The sequence below is a fragment of the Suricata suricatta genome, chromosome 9 (assembly GCF_006229205.1).
Source record: "Suricata suricatta isolate VVHF042 chromosome 9, meerkat_22Aug2017_6uvM2_HiC, whole genome shotgun sequence".
In the NCBI taxonomy this organism is placed as follows: domain Eukaryota; kingdom Metazoa; phylum Chordata; class Mammalia; order Carnivora; family Herpestidae; genus Suricata; species Suricata suricatta.
Genome location: NC_043708.1, coordinates 60,012,442 through 60,025,490, shown reverse-complemented (window position 1 = coordinate 60,025,490; position 13,049 = coordinate 60,012,442). Strand labels below are relative to the sequence as shown.

Here is a 13,049-nt window from a genome sequence, read left to right as displayed (position 1 = left end):
AGTGGATCAAGAAGATGTGGTATATATACACAATGGAGTATTACATGGCAATGAGAGGGAATGACATATGGTCATTTATAAGAAAGTGGATGGACCTTGAGGGTGTCATGCTGAGCGAAGTAAGCCAGGCAGAGAAGGACAGAAACCATATGTTTGCACTCATAGGTCTAACAGGAACCACTCAGAATGATCTAGCTTCAAAAAAAAACAAGCAGTTAGTAGTGCTTAAGAAGAATTGATTCAGCATCTAATGGATAGTTGATACCTGTCACAACACAGCATTTTATATACTGTTAAGTGAAACTGCAATACAATCTAAGTTTATTTTGGGAGTGTTTGCTGTATAATTGGATTTAATGAAATGTTTAGAGGTGCAGTAGGCATGACTGAGTAGATAATGAAAGAAAATGCAAAATGCTAATTGATTCATGATGTGGTTTCATCTTAGCTTGGGCAAACCATGCAGTATTTAATATATAGTAGCAGAATATTTACTATTGAAGCTTGAAAAGATGTGAGTTCTTTGTGTGCAATCTTTCATTTATGCATGTGAGAGGGTTTTCTTTTCTCAATATTTTTACATTGTAGTACTGGTTTTCCTGGTTGGGGTGTTTGCTTATTTAATACATTCCATCAAGGACAGGGAAAAAAAAAAAAAAAGAACTCCAGCACCATCTCAAATCCCTTAGTTCAGGACATGTCTGTTTTCTTAGGGTACCTATCTTTCACATAAGTGTTTCTCATGCAGTGGTCTCTGGACCAGCCCCATCAGCATCATCCCAGACCTAGTGAATCACAACTCTGATGTGAGGCCCACTAATATGTGTTTTAACACCCCTCCCCCCGCCAGGTTATTCCAGTATATGCTGAAGTTTGAGAACTGCTGTTTTATATAACAGAAATACCAATGATGGTATTCAGTTGAATTAAATCTATTCATATTCATTACACAGAATAAAAACATCGAGGTTATTTTAACATATTGTCATCATTCATGAGAATCAACAGTCACAGGATTAGAAAGGACTGAGGAGACAATGCTCCCTAAATGCCATTTTTTTCAACATAGGAACTAACTTTCCCAGATGTAGTGACTAATGGGAGTTCTGACTACCTCAAAGTTGCCAAGCATACTAAATCAGATAATACACATGAATACATTTAATCAAATATAATAATATTACCTGGATTTTGGAAACGAGTTTCAGAAAAGGCCAGCTGTCGTCATGCCGTACCAGTTCTACAACAAGTTGTTCAAAAGCAGACAATTCATGAACTCCTCCTTGTCGGCCTGAGCTCCTTCGATTTAGTGTCATAGGAGACGATTCTGAATAAATAATTAAATTAATTTTAGGCGATGACAAAGCAAAATATGTGATCACTACAAGCTACACAGAGTTTTATAAATACACCTAAATTCAAACAGAAATTGACATTCTATATATATCTTAAGATAAACTAACTTACATTTGAGACATGAAAATCTGGGCCAAATGTTACTATTTCCTTTTTTTTTTTAAAGATTTTATTTTTAAGTACTTTAAAAAAAAATTTTTTTAAACATTTATTCACTTTTTGAAAGACAGAGACAGAGCATGAGTGGGTAAGGGGTCGAGAGAGAGAGAGGGAGACACAGAATCCGAAGCAGGCTCCAGGTTCTGAGCTGTCAGCACAGAGGTCGATGCGGGGCTCAAACCCACGGACTTAGAGATCATGATCTGAGCCAAAGCCAGACGCTTAATGGACTGAGCCACCCAGGAGCCCCTATTTTTAAGTAATCCTTACACCCAACGTGGGGCTTGAACATATACCCCGAGATCAAGAGTTGCATGCTCCGCTGACTGACCCAGCAAGACGCCCCCACTATTTCCTTTTTGATCATAAAATTTCCAAATGAGGGGCACCTGGGTGGCTCGGTCGGTTGAGTATCTGACTTCGGCTCTGGTCATGATCTCGTGGTCCGTGAGTTTGAGCCCCGCATTGGGTTCTGTGCTGACAGCTCAGAGCCTGATGCGGGGCTCAAACCCACGAGCGTGAGATCTGACCCGAGCTGAAGTCGGAGGCTTAACCGACTGAGCCACCCAGGCGCCCCAAAAATGAATAAATGTTAAACAAAAAAACCAAACACAACAACCACCACCAACTGAGCCACCCAGGCGCCCCATCATTGGGAACATATTTTAACAATAGTGTAATATAAAAGAAAATTTCTGGAATGCAAAGTTTTTACTTTATTTTTTAGCCTATTTTATTAGAAATACATTTTCAACTGTAATAAAATGAAAGTAAACAATTCTCCAGTACTTCTTGGAATACATTCTTAGGAAAGTAACCTCTTCAGATCTAGCAAGTAGGTCTCTTTATAGATTACCTTGCATAATAGAAAAGTAATTCTCAACAATAAAGTAAAAGATTATTCTTATAAATCATATTTTTATATGGAGACTTTCTTAAAGCAAAATGCTTTCTCATAAAATCTATGGTGTATGTAACGAAATCTAAAGTGTATGAATTAGTAGAAAGGGTAGCATAGTTCATATTATGAATTCAGGTTTTTAAATTCTCTACTTAAATGTAAATCCATACATTTCCCCCTTTATTTTTCCTTGGAACAGGTTAGTAATTTTATAAATCAATTAACAACAACAAAATGTTTTTCTTAGCAGAGTTTTTAGAATACAAATGTTTCAGGTATACTATTTTTTCCAAGTAGCCTAAAGTTCAGAATTGGGGAAGAGCAAAACAGATAAGGGGATAGGAAAAGCTAACTTAGATTTCAGTGCTAATTGTAACCCCCTCAAACCCACCAATCAGGGGACTGCATATACAGACTAATGAGTCTTCCATTTTTTCACCAATGGATTCCTTAATACTGTCTTATGTTGGAATAATGCACTACAATCTATCTATAATTCTTCAAGGAACAGTAATGTTTTTTATGTTTGATTTTATTTTTTGGAAATATCAAAGTTTTATTACTACAGACACTAAAGGAAAAAAAGAATAGGACTAAAGAGATGAAGAGATTACCTGGGATAGAGATTACTATAAAAAATGATTATCAGAATTAAAAAGACAGCTGATCATCACTTCCTAACAATATCTCTCTCCCAGCTCTCCCCTGCTCCCAAATTCAGTACGTCAGATAGGATTCTTAACCAAACAACTGAACGTAGGTTATATGTAGGTTATGATGACTATGTGTGTTTTAAAGGAGGAAAGGGTGGAAGAGAATGAAATGTTATAATATGTTATACTGAGACTGTTCAAATGTTGGCCAAATCTCTCCATTAGAAACAGAACACTGAAAATTTCTCACAACTATCTTGCTACACTACTAGAAAAATACTAGTAATATAATTTACCTTATTCCCCAAATGTCTAGCTGCCCCTTCAAATGAACATTACACTTCAGGCTAGGTTGCTCCCTAATAACTTTATATATCTTAGCGACAACTTTTAAAAAATGATACAAAGTACCTCAACATCCAATCTTTCTAAATTATCCCATTTTCTTAGGTAAGAATAGTTTAGACTTCTTCATACCTGTAGATTGTCTTTTCCTTCCTCTTCTCTTGGTTTCACTATCTTGGAGAGAAAGTTTTGAAGCAACATTTAGAGATCTTGTCTTCTCACTCGACTTTGTGGCAATGACTCTGAAGTTAGGGAAGCTGGGACTATTTTCTGGTGTATTATTGGCACTTTTCCTTCCTCTGCGTTTTCTGCGAGGACTAAGTAGTTCCACAAACACATCTGCTTGCAGTGGGCTGTAACTCTGGCGAGTAGAACGACCAGTAATCCTTAAAGATTTAGTTTCTATTGGAGGAGCAGATTTTATTTTTCTAAGGCTTCTACCAGTGGTTTTAGAGGAAACAGTTGTTTTGGGTGTACTCTGTTGACTCCTTGAAGGATATCTTCCAGGGTCCTGTCGTTGGCCACGACTTGAGAAAGAAGAGCTAAGTCTCCCTCTTGTTTTAATTGGCAATCTAACTTGTGGTCTTCCTCGTTTTGGTGGGCTGTAAATATTGTTTGAAAACACAATTATGGTACAGAGAAATGATGCAATTAGGATTATTTCTATTCCCCTAGTTCTACTATTTAGCCAATGAGTTCTATATACATGTCTTTTGTCTATTTATGGTAATAGTTTTTCATCCCTTTTCATTACCACTGATGCTGAGGTAACCTACAGTTTTGGCCAATGACTGCAAATAAAGTAGGCCTTAAACCTTTGGTTCCTGAATACCATGTTAAGACTCTCTTTGCCATCTTCTGCTTCTTATTGTAAAATATAAAACTAGGTTCAATTTTTATTTTTATTATTATTTTTAGTAAACTCTAACCCCAACATGGGGCTAGAACACACGAATTCATGCCCCCAAGAGCAAGAGTCACATGTTCCAATGAGTGAGCCAGCCAGGTAACTCTAGGTTCACTTTTAATTGCCTTTAAGTTGTAGACAAGGATCAAACAACTCCAGTAGGCCTCTTTTTGTCCATCTCCTCACATACCTGGTCTTCTAGTTTACCTAAAATATTTCCAAGAATTTCCCAAATCATCTTTATGTTTAACACAAATACTGCCCTTATAATCTACAGGGACTACAGCATCTCCTAGTTGGAGCTATTAAAAAACAACTTATTGGGGTGCCTGGGTGGCTATGTGGGTTAAATGTCTGAATTCAGTTCAGGTCATGATCTCATGGTTCATGGGATTGAGCCCCGTGTCGGGCTCTGTGCTGACAGCTCAGAGCCTGGAGCCTACTTTGGATCTGTGTCTCCATCCCTCTCTGTACCTACCCTGCTCGTGCTCTATTTCTCTCTCAAAAATAAACAAACATTAAAAAAAATTAAAAACAAAACCCCAAAACAAACAAAAACAAAAACAACAGCTTGTTTAAAATAGAGGGGGTAGCTCTCTTTACTTACCCTCCTCAGACAGGCCTTTTTGTACATTGTCAGTTCTAAGTTGCCCTTGTTTCACATTCACTTTCCTGATTCCACATGAAGGGGGTTCAAATGTTAAAAAGGGACAAATAAAGGGAGAATGCTCTAGTGCTGCCACAGCTGGAATAGCCAGGCCCCAATTCATTCAGTAGGCTTGGGTGACACAGCTTGCTAAGTTGCAGAGTACTTGGCTATACGGTAGTATACAGAAGGTGCCTCTGGGTGCTAATGTGGTAGAAGCATAACAATACAACGTGCTTCCTGGCAGATCTCTTTCCCTTTGTAGATGCCAACATCATCAATATTTGAGTCTAATTCTTTGAGAAAGCAAGAGGGGCACTGGAAAGTTGCATTCATCTTTATCTCATGAATATCCTCTGGAATGCTTATTTGCTGCTTTAGGTGTAAAATTAAGTGAAATCAAACTTAATGGGGGTCTGAGTTGAACTCATATTTGATTTTATGATCTGGATAGGCTCAGAGAGCTACTACACTTCCTCAGGAAAAACTTCACATGCTAATAATACTAATCAAGGATAACGTCAGGCCACTTATTACCTACCAATTTTTAAGAGAGTTAAGGGCCCCAACCATTCCATTTGTATTTGAGGAGTCAAGAGACTATCTAGTTAAGATTTACAAACTCTCATTTTTTTGCATGGACTTACCTGACTTCTTCCTCTTCTTGCGAGTCTTCTTCATCTTGTTCTACCTCATACTCTTCCTCCTCACTTTGACCCTCTTCATCATCATCATCAACTTCATCATCCTCACCTTCCATACTGTCTTCCATCTCTTCATCACTTTCCAAGGATGGTCTCTGTCTAGAGGAGAGTCTTCTAGAACGTTGCTTTGGCCGACACTCTGGACAAAACCAATCTCCTTCAGGCACAGTCTGACAAATCAGAGAAGTCATCTTTAATCATCTATCACTCAAAATCTCAGTGACTCAATTCTAATCTAAAAAGTAGAAGGAAAAAATACCTTTAGCTTTGGTCGAACACAGTAGGTGTGATGACCCCGATCACAGCCATCACAGAGTACCATGTTTTCAGCATCACCCTTCTTTCGGCATATCTTACAACGAGCGTTCAGTATAGATTTAGACCATATCACACTACGATCCAAGGTGGAGAGATGAAGAAAGACTTGGGATAGACTAGCAGAAGCAAGGAGAGACTCTCTCCAACGGTCCAGGACTGTTTTATAAGAACGCCCACTGTCACTGGCATCTTAAAAGACAAGATAAAGTGATTAAAGTTTCTAGCAAACCTTAGACATCTCCTAGAACGGTTTTCTTGGCAGTTTAAACAGATTTGATTTTAAAGTTTTTCTAATACTTAACAAAAAGATCATGTTGATTTTAAAAAGAAAATACCAAAAATATTTGATGAGCTATATCTTGTTTATGACATTAAGGAATTATTTAAATGTATGTATCAAATGCTTGAAGATTTCAATAGTAAAGAGAAAAAATAACTTAGCAATGTGTCCTCAATATAGTCTCTGTTACCAAATCTTGACCTAATTTAGAGGACTGGCTAAATATGATTACAAGTCAGTTATTATTCATTTAAATCAAGAATATTGCTTCCTCTTTCTAGATAAAAGATGGACTTCTCTCTAAGTATCAATCATATGTGAGGTTGCTTTTGGGGCTGATGAAAATTTCTGAAATTAGATTGTGATGAATGACTGCACAATTGTGAATATACTAAAACCTGCTAACTTATACACTTAAAATTTTTTTAATGTTTTTTATTTATTTTTGAGAGACAGAGAGAGACAGGCACAGAATCTGAAGCAGGCTCCAGGCTCTGAGCTGTTAGCACAGAGCCTGACGCAGGGCTCGAACCCACGAACTGTGAGATCATAACCTGAGCCGAAGCTGGACGCTTAACTGACTAAGCCACCCAGGCACCCCTAAATTATACACTTTTTATTTTTTATTTTATTTTTTAAAAATAGTTTATTGTCAAATTGGTTTCCATACAACACCCAGTGCTCTTCCCCACAAGTGCCCTCCTCCATCACCACCACCTCCTTTTCCCCCTCCCCCTTCCTCTTCAACCCTCAGTTCGTTTTCAGTATTCAATAGTCTCTCAGGTTTTGCATCCCACTCTCTCCCCAACTCTCTTTCCCTCTTCCCCTCCCCCAGGTCCTCCATTAGGTTTCTCCTGTTCTCCTGTTACACCTATGAGTGCAAACATATGGTATCTCTCCTTCTCTGCCTGACTTCTTTCACTTAGCATGACACCCTTGAGGTCCATCCACTTTCCTACAAATGGTCATATTTCATTCTTTCTCATTGCCATGTAATACTCCATTGAATTATACACTTTTTAAAAGGATGAAGTTTATATATGTGAATAATATCTCAATGAAGCTATTATTTAAAATATCAATTCTGTACAAATGCCAACTCTATTGTCTTCTCTCTCTAGGAAAATATTTTTTATGTTTATTTTTGAGAGTGAGACGCAACATGAGCAAGAGGCAGAGAGAAGCAGACAGAGGATACAAAGCGGGCTCTGCATTGACAGCACAGAGCCTGATGCAGGGATCGAACTCACAAACTGCAAGATAATGATCTGAACAGAAACTGATCACTCAACCAACTGACCCACCTGGTTGTCCCTCTAAGAAAATATTTTTTAAATGAGGTAAATAAAAAAATACTAATACCCCATCTCCCAAAAGAACTTCTAGGACCAATATTTATATAGAAATGTTTGGAACTTTCTGTCATTAATAACATCGTTCCTTTATCTTCTGGACTAAAACATTTATTACGTGTCATTTCATTAAATGCCATTAATGTAGTCAGTCTATCATTTTACACTGGTATATGATTTTCATCTTCAACTACTGCTGTGGCGCCTGGGTGGCTCAGTTGGTTGAGTGCCTGACTTCAGCTCAGGTCACGATCTCACAGTTTGTGACTTTAAGTCTTGCAATAGACTTGCTGATGTCAGCGCAGAGCCCGCTTCAGATTTTCTGCATCCCCACTGCCTCTCCTGGCACATGCTCTCTCTCAAAAAAAAAAAAAAAAAAAAAAAAAAATTTTTTTTAAACTTCAATTCTTGCTACCACCTTAGTTTTCCTAAGACATTATACTTAATTATGAAGGGACTACCACATAATGTCAGAATTCTACAAGGTGTTTAAGACTCCATACATAATTTTTTCCTAATATGCCATATTTCTTACTATTATCTTAAAAAAAAAAAAAAGTCCTCCTGGGCCATAGCATAATGGTTAAAAGAATGTGAGCTTTGGAGTCAGTCTGCCTTGAGGTGAGTACTAGCTCTCCTATGTGAGCTTGGGCAAATTACTTAATCCCTCTGTGCTTAGGTTCCTCAAGAGTAATATGTGGATAGTACCTACCTCTGAGAATTGTTGGGAAGATTAAGTGGGATAATATACATAAGACAAATAAAATGCCTGTCATGCAAAAGTAAATGCTGTTAATGTTATCATTATTCCTGAATTATATTGTTCCTATGTGCAACAATTTAGAAGATATGACACAAGTGTATTCTATGGTCCCTACCTTTAAGAAATTTTTTATACGGCTGGGAGAGTGAAGATACACACAAAAAGTTGAAGTCATAAAGGATTAGACCTGCCAAATATCAGTGAGTCTGGAGTTTCTGTTTGACTGCTGGGCAGGGTGAGAGAGACAGGAAATGAAATCGAGGGCTCTTCCAATGTGCTGAGTCCTTTCTGAAAAGCTAGGACACCAAAAGACTATACCTTTAAGTGTAAAGGTGGAAAAGAATACCATGAAGAGAGAAAGGTGTAGCAAGGAAATCTGCTCATCTGGACCTTGGTGTTGGGTGGAAAGGGAAAATAAATCTACCCTGAGGATATGTAACTATAAGCAGCAATGCCTTAAACAGTTTAAAACCTGAAATAAACCAAGATTTTTAAAGCGGGTTCAGGTTGGTAGCAACCTCAGGCAAATGGCAGAAGCCAAGTACAAATCTCTGCACATTCTCTCTCAAGAAATTTCCATAGATCAAGTTCTGAGGAATGAGAGTTAACAGTCAAAACACACAATGCACATGCGAAAACAAAACACTACAAGCAAGAGCCAGCAGAATCTGACAAAGAGTTGAGATATTAGAATTAGACACACAATATAACAAAATAACTCTTTTAATATGTTTTAGGAAATAAACACTTGAAAATATAACCACGGAGTTTGAAAAAGCATCAGAACCTCCAAAAATAGCTCAATGGGAGAGAGAAAAAAGGAACAGGTCAAATGGCTCTTCAGACAAAGTTAAAGAGAAACATTAGCCAAGTGGGAAATGCAATTATAAGGTCTTTGTTTTATTTCGCCCTCTCATCTTGTGTTTTCTATTTACCTTGATTTTTTCACATAAAGCTTCATGAAAAGTTTTGGCCTGAACAGAACCTAGTCTAAGGAAGGAGGCAACAAAAATTACTAGTTCAAAGATCATGAGGAAATCTTTCGGGGTGCCTGCTCAGTCGGTTGAGCGTCCGACTTCAGCTCAGGTCATGATCTCATGGTTCGTGGGTTCAAGCCCCGCATCGGGCTCTGTGCTGACAGCTAGCTCAGAGCCTGGAGCCTGCTTTGGATTCTGTGTCTCCCTCTCTCTCTGACCCTCCCTGCTCATGCTGTCTCTGTCTCTCAAAAATAAATAAAAAACATTAAAAAAATCTTTCTGGGTAAATCAGAGGATATTCTTATTGGTAAGTGTGAGGAATAAGTTTGCATAGGCCAATGTGGAAGAGTGGAAGAAAAAGACAAATTGTGAAGAGACTGTGGAATTAAAAAAAAAATTTTTTTTAAACATTTATTTTTGAGAGACAGAGCATGATCGAGGAGAGGCAGAGAGAGAGAGAGGGACACACAGAATCTGAAGCAGGCTCCAGGCTCTGAGCTGTCAGCACAGAGCCCAATGTAGGGCTCAAACCCATGAATGGCAAGATCATGATCTGAGCCGAAGTCAGAGGTTCAACTGACTGAGCCACCCAGGCACCCCTATATACCAATTTTTAAAAAATGTTTTTTCTTTTTGAGAGAGAGCACGAATGGAGGAGGTGCAGAGAGAGAGTGGGGCAGAGGATTTGAAGCGCGCTACATGATGATGGCAGAGAGCTCGATGCAGGAATTGAACTCAACAACAGTAAGATTAGGACCTGAGCCGAAGTCAGATGCTCAACTGAGCCACCCAGGAGCCCCTTTATACCAGTTTTTAAGTTTCATTATGTGAGGTATGAAATGTAGAAAGGAAAATGTGAGGAAGATGGCAACGTTTTATAAGCTTTTCTCCAATCCTATTGCTTTCCAAAAAAAATTAAACCTCTTTTAAGACTTCGAACTGAAATTGCTCCTTTTTATCTCCTTCAAAAGCTAAATATTCAAACCAGTGCTCAGCAACATAGAAAGTAAAATCGTAATTCTTTAAAAAGACAAAATTCTTCATAAAGTTAAACATTTACCATCTCTCACACTAGATTGATCGACAATTCTCACATATCTTACCTAAAATAATTCAAATATGAGTATCTTCCTCAAGCTAAAATGCATAGTTTTATTGATGTGATTAATTAGTAGAATAAAAGGGACATACTAAGGAAAGTGGAACATAAGAAAAATTTTTATTTCTTGTTTCCTCAAGAAACTGAAATAATCTCTGAAGCTAAACTGGGAAAATTCCTACCACAGTTAATTTTTTTTAACATAGTTAATTTTCTATGTAGAAAAATAATTACAAGAATGGAGAATTTTAATATATATTCTATCTCAAACATTCACAAAGTAGAACCCCCATTTCTCTCCCAGATTAAGGATGTTCTTGATTACCTTGATCTAAATATTTAGATTATCTTAGGGGTACCTGGGTGGCTCCATCAACTGGGTGTCCAACTTCAGCTCAGGTCATGATCTCACAGCTTGTGAGTTCAAGCCTTGTGTCCAGCTCTGAGCTAACAGCTCAGAGCCTGGAGCCTGCTTCTGATTCTGTGTCTCCCTCTCTCTCTGCCCCTCCCTGACTCAAGCTCTGTCTCTCTCTCTCTCAAAAATAAATAAACATTAAAAAAAAAAAAGATGATCTTAAAAACCTAGAGGCACCTTTATTTCTTGTTGTCCCATTCAAAACAGACCCTCCAAAGTCATAAACATAATATAATATAAACATAATTATAAAAGGCTAGAGACCTTACTCTATTAATTTTTTATGTGGTAGCAATGGTAGATGATAACATCCATATTATAAATGATCAACATCTAACTTTGATCAGTATTTAACACTAAAGTAAGTTAAACTTTTCTTGTTGCACCAATTTTTTTTAAGACTTCAAATTGAAATTGCTCCTTATTATCTCACGGCTATATACAAACCAGCATAAAGAACACTGTAGCTCTCAGTTCTCATATAACCTACTAGATATTAGTTGCAACATTCCCCAGTGTTAATCTTTCCCCTTTGTCTAAGTTTCTAATAAGAGGTACTGATGAGGGGCGCCTGGGTGGCTCAGTCAGTTAAGCATCTGACTTCAGCTCAGGTCAGGATCTCATGGTTCATGGGTTTGAGCCCCCATCAGCCTCTGTGCTGACAGTTCAGAGCCTGTCACCTGTCTTCAGATTCTGTGTCTCCCTCTCTCTCTGACCCTCCCCTGTTCATGCTGTCTCTCTCTCTCTCTCTGAAATTAATAAAAACAGTAAAAAAGAAAAATTAAAAAAAAAAGAGGTACTGATGAAAATATGGACACACTAAGCAATTTGATTTTGTTTCCCTTGCATTTATAAACAACTTTAAATGATGGCATTTTCAGAAATAGAAAAATCAGAATTGTGACTTAGCTCTTATGGAATCACGGGATTAATAAGTAGTAGTGATATATTTGTAAGAGCTACACAGTTTACAAATAACTGTCAACTGAAATTTTAATTGACGTAATTATAGATTCACATGTGCTTGTAAGAAATTTCTTGTACATATAATCCAATTTAGACACAGAAAATATATTAAGGACTGGGAAATATGAGTGAGAAGTATCCATAAGATCTTCAACATGAAAGCAGACATTTAAAAAATATATTCACATTCTGCTATTATATATTTATGAAATTTTTGTTCTTAATATTCAACAATATTCAAATAATTTGAAAAGAATTTGGGGTGCCTGCGTGACTGAGTTGGTTAAGAGTCAGACTTTGGCTCTGGTCATGATCTTATGGTTTGTGGGTGCAAGCCCTGTGTTGGGCCCTGTGCTGAAAGCTCAGAGCCTGGAGCCCGCTTTGGATTCTGTGTCTCCCTCTCTTTCTCTGCCCCTCACCTGCTTGTGTTCTCTTGTTCTCTCTCTCAAAAATAAACAAACATTAAAAAAAAAATTTTTAAAGGATTTTAGTCTATTCAAGTTGATTTTTAATATTTATTTATTTAATGTTTGTTTATTTTTGAGAGAGAGAGAGACAGACAGACAGACAGAGCATGAGAGGGGGAGGGGCAGAGAGAGAGAAGGAATCCAAAGCAGGCTCCAGGCTCCAAGCTGTCAGCACAGAACCTGATGCGGGCCTCGAACCACAAACTATGAGATCATGACCTGAGCTGAAGTCAGACGCTTATCTGACTGAATCACCCAGGCGCCCCAAAAGATATGGTTTTAAAAACTGTTTTTTCTAGCAGCCCACTACTGAGATACAAATTATCTTTAATATGATGAGCTATAAATTTATCTTTTTTTATAGTTTATTAAGTTGGTTTCCATATAACACCCAGTGCCCATCATCCCAACAAGTGCCTTCCTCCATGCCCGTCACCCATTTCCCCCCCTCCCACCCCATCAATCCTGTTTGTTCTCAGCATATAAGAGTCTCTTATGGTTTGCCTCCCTCCCTCTCCTTAACTATTTTTTCCCCTTCCCCTCTGCCATGGTCCTCTGTTAAGTTTCTCCTGTTGATGAGCTATAAATTAATATAACATTAACCACAGGGAAGTAGAGGCAGCTATGACATGAAAATTGATTTGGAACTTGAAACACACATTTTCTGAAAGACATAGTGATTATATTCCTAGCTAAGTTCCTAAAAGCATACTAATTTAATAAACTGCTAAAACATCCAGA

General features: G+C 37.7%; 1 protein-coding gene across 2 annotated transcripts in view; it reads right to left on the bottom strand.

Moving 5' to 3' along the window:
* BAZ1A (bromodomain adjacent to zinc finger domain 1A) overlaps positions 1–13,049 on the bottom strand; it is a 112,658-nt gene that overhangs the window by 2,962 nt on the left and 96,647 nt on the right. For both annotated transcript variants that reach the window (XM_029950567.1, XM_029950566.1), the window contains 4 exons: positions 5,931–6,178; positions 5,615–5,841; positions 3,547–4,016; positions 1,185–1,327 (listed from right to left, as the gene is read on the bottom strand). In XM_029950567.1, the coding sequence (XP_029806427.1) occupies positions 1,185–1,327; positions 3,547–4,016; positions 5,615–5,841; positions 5,931–6,178 (1,088 nt within the window). The remainder of the gene's footprint in view (positions 1–1,184; positions 1,328–3,546; positions 4,017–5,614; positions 5,842–5,930; positions 6,179–13,049) is intronic.